This window comes from Ascidiella aspersa, chromosome 1 (assembly GCF_963924565.1).
Source record: "Ascidiella aspersa chromosome 1, kaAscAspe10.2, whole genome shotgun sequence".
Taxonomy (NCBI): domain Eukaryota; kingdom Metazoa; phylum Chordata; class Ascidiacea; order Phlebobranchia; family Ascidiidae; genus Ascidiella; species Ascidiella aspersa.
Window position 1 is genome coordinate 18277858 of NC_139447.1, and position 9538 is coordinate 18287395.

At 36.9% G+C, this 9538-nt stretch overlaps 1 protein-coding gene across 1 annotated transcript; it reads right to left on the reverse strand.

Annotated features, from left to right (window-relative positions):
• Positions 1–443: 443 nt before the first annotated feature.
• On the reverse strand, positions 444–3143 carry LOC146168145 (putative ATP-dependent RNA helicase DDX41). Its single transcript, XM_083383036.1, has one exon. The coding sequence runs from the start codon at positions 3046–3048 to the stop codon at positions 1192–1194; it is 1857 nt and encodes a 618-aa protein (XP_083239162.1). The 5' UTR covers positions 3049–3143; the 3' UTR covers positions 444–1191.
• Between the last annotated feature and the right edge of the window lie 6395 nt (positions 3144–9538).

The following is a 9538-nucleotide window of genomic DNA, read 5'->3' on the forward strand; positions in this document are numbered from 1 at the left end:
GGTCCAAGTGAAGCAAAAAAATTGCAAGGGCTGTTAAAAAAAGTTAAAAACACCTATGCTCATCAGAGATTACGTTCAGGGTGTTATTTAAGCTGATTTTGGAAACAAAATATGAGGATGATTGACATGGACAGATCCAGAAGTTTTGTTTGGATGAGGGACATAAAAAATTTCAGTGATGGCATCACAAAGTTCTGTCTTAAAATTTGTAATCTTAAAAGCGGCTGCTGTCCAAAGGAAACTAGTGTGCTAATATCCAGCTGAAAAACAATTTGTTTATCAGGGTTAAATTTAAAACTTTAAATTTAAATGATGGGTGACATATTGCACACAAAATAGATATAAATGTTGCTAGATACAATGGCATTTTTAGTTTAATTTGGACGAACCTGTTTAAACAGTTTATGATTTTACATGGAGATATATATTAATTCAAACACTGAAAAGTTTGGACACCAGTTTATTATACAATGCAGGGGCGTATTCAGAAAATCTAAAAAGGTGGGTGGGGCAAATTTTCAACTTAGAGAATTGCCCTATTTTTAAATTAGAAGCACGTCTTTCGCCATCTGCAATACTAAACAAAGATCGTTTTTCCGATTGTTATTATGCCACGATTAACGCAACATCTGCGCCGAGCAGTGTGCCAAGTCAGCTAAAATGCAAGCTGCGGTTAAGAGAACTATCATTACATAAAGAAGGCGACTTGGAACAGTTAAAGTTTGAGCATCTTTTAAAGGAATCTGCTACAGTTAAAAAAATGCCATTGTTACACCAACATCGGATGTTAACGGAGACAGCGAACAGCGAGAAACTTTAGCGTAATTTGGCATTTTTAGCGAGATAAAAAAGGAAGAGGGTTAGAATTAGCGCTGTCACTTGTCGAATACACCATTGCTAATCATCTAACCTGAACAAATAACAAAAAAAAATGTTTGTGGTCGACAAAACAAACGACACAAAAAAAGGCGTATTGCGTTTGATTTTGGTTTTGCTTTAGCTTAAGACCAATTACTTTAAAAACATTGCTTGGACAGTGAGTTTAACCGAGACAAAAAGAACAAAAAAACGATAATAGCTTTATGAAAAGGGGGGTACAAACTCCCCGGGATACGCCACTCTTACAAAGTACCTAAATTTTGACCAGCCAGCTATTTATAATGCAAAGTCACACATATACAATGCAACCAATCAGTAGTCGGCGGCATTATTTGCTAAATAATCTTGACGACCAAGATTGGAAATTTGTTTAGAACGTACTGCCTCCAGCTTTGGGCATGTTTTTATTCTGTGCCCCAGGCCTCCACAGTATGAACAACCACGTTCGCCACCTAAGTCAATGGCTTCTTCAGTTGGTACTACTTCATTAATAAATTCAGGAATGGCTTGGTTAGCTTCAATTAAAAGTGCTTTAAGGTCAAGTAAAATTGATTGTTCACAAGACTTATTTATAAAAGTTGTTGCTATTCCAGAGTTGCCTGATCGACCAGTGCGACCAATGCGGTGAACATAATTTTCTATGTCGTCAGGCATGTCATAGTTAATAACGTGTTTAACATCTTCAAAGTCTAAACCTTTCGATGCTATATCTGTAGCAACTAAAACATCTTTTTCTTTTAGACGAAACATATCAACAGCTCTGCTTCTTTCTTCTTGATGTTTTCCACCATGGATTGCAACAGCCTCAACGCCCTTTAGCAGTAAATATTCATGAATATCATCCACATCTTTTTTTTTTTGAGCAAACACAAGAACAGGTGGTGCTGTTTTTTGTAAACAATCTAACAAATGGACCACTTTGGCTTCATCTTTAACATATTCAACATCTTGCTTAACATCAAGGCTAGCAGCCCCAGCACGTCCAACATTTACTGTTATTGGGCATACTAGTGCTGAACGGGCAAAGTTTTGAATCTTTTTTGGCATTGTTGCACTAAACAACAAGGTTTGCCTTTGGCCATTAAAATAAGAAAATATTGTTCTTACATCCTCTTCAAAACCCATGTCAATCATTCTGTCAGCTTCATCAAGACATAAATACCTGCAAACGTGAAGTTTGAGCATTTTTTTTTCAAGCATATCCATAAGTCTTCCAGGCGTTGCAATAACAGCATGACAACCTTTTCGAACAACATCTAAAGTTTCCTTCGCTGGGATACCACCTATACACAAAGCTAATCTTAAAGCTGGTAACCCACCAGCCTCAGCAGCTTTACAGTAGTAAGACATCACATGATATGTCTGGCGTGCTAATTCGCGTGATGGGCACACTATAAGACCATATGGACCTTCACCTTTTATAAACGAAAACTTTTTCTCTTGCTCCAAGCAAAACATTATTAGAGGTAAAACAAAAACCAAGGTTTTACCACTTCCTGTAAACGCAATTCCAATCATATCTCGTCCAGACAGAACCACTGGAATGCCTTGTGTTTGTATTGGAGATGGCATTTTTATACTTTTACGCTTTAAAGCAGATATAATATGTTTAGGAAATTTCATATCCCTAAAAGATCGTATTGGTGGTGGAATATTTTCACCTTCCACATCGATTCGTAAATGAAAGCGGATTTTGTCATTAATATGATCTGGGCGGGAAAGAATAATTTTGGGAGGTGTCCAACCTGTAGTTAATGGGTTTTGGTATTTCACACCCTGTGCCAAATCCTGAACAGATTGCAATGCTCTAGCCTCTGAAACAGACTCTAATATGCGCTGTTCTTCCTTTAACTGAACATCTTTCGCATTTTCTTTGACTGCTTCTGCTTGTTTTTTTAAAGTGCTATGTTGATCAAGTAAGCTTATTGACGAGTTTACAACATCTCCAATATGTTGTACTTCTGGTTTATTAGAAGATGGCAAATTTAGTGGCGTTCCAATGTCAGGTAAGCTTTTGTGTTGAATGCTTTCTTCGTTAGAGTTAACCAAACCTTTGGTCTTTAAAAATTTACTAACTTTAGACAGATTTTCTTTCCGACGTTGCTTTAATGGAACATATGGTACATACTCTTCGGAGTCTGTACTGTCACAATTTTCTTGTTTGTTCATACTTTTTGTTTGTTGTCATCTGTGCAATATATCAAAACAACTTTGTCATATAATATAAATGTTTACTTTCAGAAAATCATTTTAGATTAAATAAGTTCTGCTAAAGTAATTACTTAAAAGGTTATTTTACGGCTTAATATAAACTTGTAACGAATGTTATAATTTATTACTTTCGCATCAATCTAATATAATTAAGATAATTTAGCAACCTAAGTACAATACAATTTGTTTTGGTTAGCTATGTGGTATCTTATATTGTGATATGCTTTCTCTTATGTGATGAGAAATACATACAGTTGCTTAGTGCACCTCACATAAGTAAAGGCATAGCCCAAATTCATATCACTTTACACTACAACCCTTCTTAACTACCAAAGGGAACCAAGTAACTGGAAAGTTCACCGTGTAGTATTTCTAAAAGTAAATAAGTTATCAAGCGAAAATTTTTCACACATTACACCCCAATAACTCGTTTAATAACAAAGATTTTTGTTCAAAATTTCGAGCAATTAGACCATTATTTTTAGAGTAGGATATTATAATTTTTATATGGTTGGATTCGACACCTGCACCCATAACTTATTTAAAAATCATACTTTTTATCAAAAAATATTATAAAAAAATCATGTTATTCGATTAGTCACAATCTGCGACCAGAGTTTATTACAAACTCTTTAGTAGCTTAATACTATTTTTATTACGCAAGAGGTTCTTCAAGTTATATTCAACATTTAGCTTATTAAAAAATAGCTTTAAGATTATTTCTAATGGTATAGTATCCCTTGCAATGAACTAGAAAATGTTCAGTGGTTTCTGGAGTGTGGCAAAAATCGGCGCTCTTTAACTATTGTACGTATAGATTGTAAAAAAAAACAAAAAAAACGAAAAAAAGGTATGGTACCCAAATTATAGTCACTTTAAGATTGCGATCGCTGTGGGTAGGTCAGCACAATATTTTTTATTTTTTCTCAACCAGCTAAGCACCCCCCAGATAAAATTGAGCAAAACGTTAATAAATTTAGCAAGGTGCGACCACTAGCGGATATTATTATTTTAAAACCACAAAATAAAATTAAAAAACACATTACGTGACAGCAAACAACAAGTTGAAGGGAACTTAAAGCTTATTAAACTTATTTCCTGCGTACCCAGAGCATTTTTTTCACGGTGCGACACCTTGTGGAAGGTTTAACTACCCCTCTTGTATAATAAGTTTGCCGCTAGATGGAAACATACACGTGGGGGGTGACTATGGCCAGTCGAGGGTGTGACCCCCCTCTATTAAGTAAAAGCAAAGTTGAGTTGCTCCTGCAAGAGGCCTTTCCCCTAGCGCGCTGTCTTAAGGTGCAATTTGACTCGTAAATAGCCACATTCTGTATAACGGGATTTGCCTTTAAAAGAGCACAGTTTCAGTATTGTACGTAAAGAAGGGACTCCTTCAAAAATTAATTGTGCCTTTTCTGTTGGTCGCATCATGACAATCTTTACTTTGTTGGAAAGAATAATTCTTGTTCTGTGCAACAGTGGTACAGCCAAGCTGATAGCTACAAGGTGCGACACCTGGCGGAAGGTCCAACAAACCCTATCGTAATACATGTTTGCCGCTAGATGGCAGCACAGATATTTTTTCAGTCGAGGGTGTGACCCCTGTAGAGAAACGACGCATGTCTGTTTGTGCTTGTAATTATAGCCTGTTCGCCTGGTAAAGTGTTAAATATTTCACCTAGATACTCATTTCCTTTCGTGGCCGTTCTGGTAAATCTAGCCGACATTCGACTCAGCTAATCTCCATCGCAGTCGCTCTTGTGCTATATAGTGTCACGCTGCTGTTGGATTAAACACTACAGTCAACTGATGCATGCCTTACTTGCGAGACCCGTTTTTACTGCGCTGTAAGCTCTTTTATTGAAAGCGAGCTATGCTAAATTATGTGAATGTACAATAAATCTATAAGCGACCTGACAGTATGCACTTTGAAATGCTATGGCAGTTTGTTTTAGTTTCGATTTAGTGGAGTCAGATAGCACGGTGGTCATGTCTCACCTGTAGAAATATACACCCCCCTCTATTAAGTAAAAGCAAAGTTGAGTTGCACATTCAGTATAACGGGATTTGCCTTTAAATGAGCAAATCTTTACTATTGTACGTAAAGAAGGGTCTCCTTCAAAAATTAATTGTGCCTTTTCTGTTGGTCGCAGCATGACAATCTTTACTTTGTTTAAAAGAAGTATCCTTGTTCTGTTCTACAGTGGTACAGCCAAGATGATAGCTACAAGGTGCGACACCTGGCGGAAGGTCCAACAAACCCTATCGTAATACATGTTTGCCGCTAGATGGCAGCACAGATAATTTTTTCAGTCGAGGGTGTGACCCCCCTCTATTAAGTAAAAGCAAAGTTGAGTTACTACTGCAAGAGGCCTTTCCCCTACGTTTTCCTTTAACTTATTGTTTGGTAATCTGGAAGTTCTGGTTGCTATGACAATACGCAGTGGTAACTGGTGAAACCCATTTATTCAAAATAGGTAACAAAAGAATATTGTAAAATGAAAGCTAAAAATATCAAATTGAATTGAACAGCAAATAGGTTCATATTTACTGTTTTTAAACAAAACAAACTGATAAAAACAAAAAATTTATAAGCTATATAAAAAATTCGTTAGCGTGACATTTAGCTTAAGCGTTACAACATTTTAGGCCATTTTAAAATGTTATGTACATAAATTCTTAAAACATGTATCTTTTTACCATAATGGAAAATAAGACATCAATATGGGTGGTGCGGCACCCATGGAACATGGGGATCAATAAAACACTTAAATATTGCGCTCCTTGTTGACAAACCAAAAAAAAATGGTTGTTGTAATAGGATTTTGTGTACAAAACTTCGTCTAAAAATTCTATAGTGTGCTTTGGGGAATGCTCGATTTATTACAGTTGTTTACTTTTCTAGGTTAAAATGTGGTTGTTAGTTGTTCCATTGGTCCTTGCCTACAACTAATAAAGGAGTTGTTTACTGAATACATAGGGCTGCCGAGTCAAGGTCGGCAGGGCCGGATTAAGGGTATTGTGGGACTAAGGCTATTTACCAGGAAAGGGCCTAATTTTGCAAACGAGGCTACAAAAAGTAGTAAAAATAAATACATGAAAAATTGAAATTATTTAGGATACTGCAAAATAACACAAAAATAATATAAAAAACATGTAATAAATGTAATTAAGGGTCATAGACTCATTGCAGGGACGAGCTGTGGGACCAGTGGGTCACTTTTGACGTTTTTGCATCTGCAGGTTTTTTTATTAACCTCGTAAAATAGGATTTTTAGGTCGTAACGTGAAGCAGCATTTAACTCAAAATGTAAGAATAGAACACCTACTTTCTAATTATTTAACAAATCAGTCGTTTTAAATTAAACTAACTTAGTTAGTCATTGCCAAGCTTGTTTTTGGACTCCGACGAGTTTTTTTTGTGTTCGACTAATGTTTTGACACTACATTAGCCGAGATGATTCCTAGATTTTTATTTTAATAATGTGTTACTATTGTTTGGCAAATACGCTGTGCATAAGCTAGCTCAGGGGCAGCAACCTATTTTTAGTCGCGGGCCAAAACCAAACTCAGAAAGTCCTCCGCGGGCCTCACAAAATGTTAACTAAGAATTGTGTTGTTAAAATGTTAGAACAACTGTAAATCAGGCGGGTCTCGGATCTTTTTTGTACCTAAAGATGTGTTTAATTACGTTTACGGAGGAAGTAAAGTGTTGGCGCAAATTAATATTCGAGTCGAAACCTCGTTATCTATACTACTTATGAAAAATGTGATAAAACTACTTTCAGGAAAGGCAATAACCTTAATAGTTAATCTATTCAGCGTTTGTTAACATTTTTCAAGCGCAGATCTAGTTGAAAAGACAGCATCAAAACGTAAACAAACCGGACATAAAAAGAACATTCGCGCGAACATTTTTCGCACTTACGTATAGTCAAAAAGTAAAAAAATAGACCTATTTGAAATGGACTCGTGTCTAGTTTGTCGATGAGGGGCGGGCCGGATGAATTACATTGGCGGGCCGTAGGTTGCCGACCCATGACCTAGCTGAATATTGGCATAAAAGTTGACATTGAGTAACCCCGTAGCATACCTTGCGCGTTTCACGATGGAATGTTCTTTTGCAAACTCTTTAGGGAAATTGAAAAATCTCTGCACCAGGCATTACAAGTTAGTTGCTTGCCCAACAGCATTTCTGCACCAGGCATTACAAGTTAGTTGCTTGCCCAACAGCATTTGACGGAAACTTAAAGATTAGGCGAAAACTATCGTCAACTAATTGGATGCCCGAAAAAACGCTGACATATGGCTACATATAAAGCAACGCAGTAATGGACAGACCTTTATCCCCCAATCTTGCCACTCGCAAACGTACGATTAGGCGTAAAACTTCCCGAAAAAACGTAATAAAAGGATACAACATTGTACTTTGCACATCCCTACTTACGAGTATAGGCCTAAATGAAAGAACGTGTTAGAAAAATGAGTAACAATACTTTACAAGAAAGGTCATAACTAAAATCACAATATTAAGTTAACAGGCAAATTTTATAAATAAATACACTTGTGTAGTTGGGTTTTGCAAACTACGACCTAGCTAGAGAGTTATGCCCGTGCCCCCCTACTCGTCACCCCTAAAACACTTTTGCACGACCCACAGATTGGGTAGCCCTGATATAAAGAGTATAGTGCTATCTAACGAATAATTTTTTTTTTTTACATTTATCTATTCCTGAAAATAATGGTTAACATTTCGATATTTCTAATCTAGAGAACAAGCGGGTCATTAAAAATTTGCGGTGGGTCACTTCTTGACCCGCGGGACAGTGGTTCGCCATCCCTGCCCTACACGGCCACAAATAAGGTATTGTATAGAACAGGTGTGGGCAATTATTTTTTACCGCGGGCCGATAAACCTAAAATATTGGGGCGGGTAAAAATAGGATATCTAATACACGCAATATGACGTCAAACTCTGACGCTATAAAACAAATAAGCTAATAAACTTTTATTACGTTTAGAGTTGTGCGAAAATGTGCAATTTGAGTTGAATTTAAAGAAATAGCGACAAGACGTCGTGCTAAGCGCCTACTTTTTTAATGTTAACTATAAATTATATTTAGAGGTGGACGTGACGCATAGAGCACAGATAAACAATGTGCTTGATATATTTTCGATAATTAAATTGTTGGGCGCGTTGACCTAAAAGTTAAGGTTTAAATTCTTAAAAATTTCGCACAAATAAGTTACAAAGGTTTTATGCTTTTGATGCTTTAGGTTACCTATGTTGCAAAAATATATAAATCGCGAGACACAAAAAACACAAAGCATGTCATTAAGCCAAGTAGGTTGACAAATTTGAATCGGTACTTCCGAAGCGCAAAAAATATATAAATATTTGGCTAAGTTTGTTAAATTTTCGTTTAAGAGAGTGCCACAGTGCAGAGGACGTTTTTTGTTTGTAAATGCCAAAAAATCGCGCGAAACACACGACAAAGACCGAATAAATTTGTGTAAAGCCCCAAACAATTTGTAAAAAAAGTGCCCGTTTCATGAAAAATGACACATATTGCTTACACAACGTTAAATATTATGCGACGGAAATCATAAAGCAGTGTTGTACGCGCATTTTTTTATAAGAAACTTGGCTCAAGACGAGTGCTTAAAGTTTTTTTACATTTTTGTTTTTTTAACATTTTTGGTACCATTTTAAGCCAATCTAGAGGGCGTGGCCGCAAAAATTTTTCCCGTGGAGTACCCCCGGACCCCCCAATATTTCGGCTCGCTACGCCAGCGTGCGATCTATGTTGCCCTTACCAAAAAAGTCGCCCCCCTTGCCCTGAAATCGCTCCGGCTTCCCTGAATTAATTTTTGAGACCCTTCTTTACGTGCAATATTGAAACTGTGCTCTTTTAAAGGCAAATCCCGTTCCTGTTGGCTATTTACGAGTCAAATTGCACCTTAAGAGAGCGCGCTAGGGGAAAGGCCTCTTGCAGTAGCAACTCAACTTTGCTTTTACTTAATAGAGGGGGGTCACAACCCTCGACTGGCCACAGTCACCCCCCACGTGTATGTTGCCATCTAGCGGCAAACTTATTATACAAGAAGGCTAGTTAAACCTTCCACAAGGTGTCGCACCGTGAAAAAAATTCTCTGGGTACGCAGGAAATAAGTTTAATAAGCTTTAAGTACCCTTGGACTTATTGTTTGTTGTCACGCAATGTGTTTTGAAATTTATTTTGTGGTTTTAAATAATAATATCCGCTAGTGGTCGCACCTTGCTAAATTTATTAACGTTTTGCTCAATTTTATCTTGGGGGCGCTCAGCTGGTTCAGAAAAAGTAAAAAATATGCTGACCTACCCACAGCGATCGCAATCTAAAAGTGACTATAATTTGGGTACCGTACCTTTTTTTCGTTTTTTACGTACAATAGTGAAAGAGCG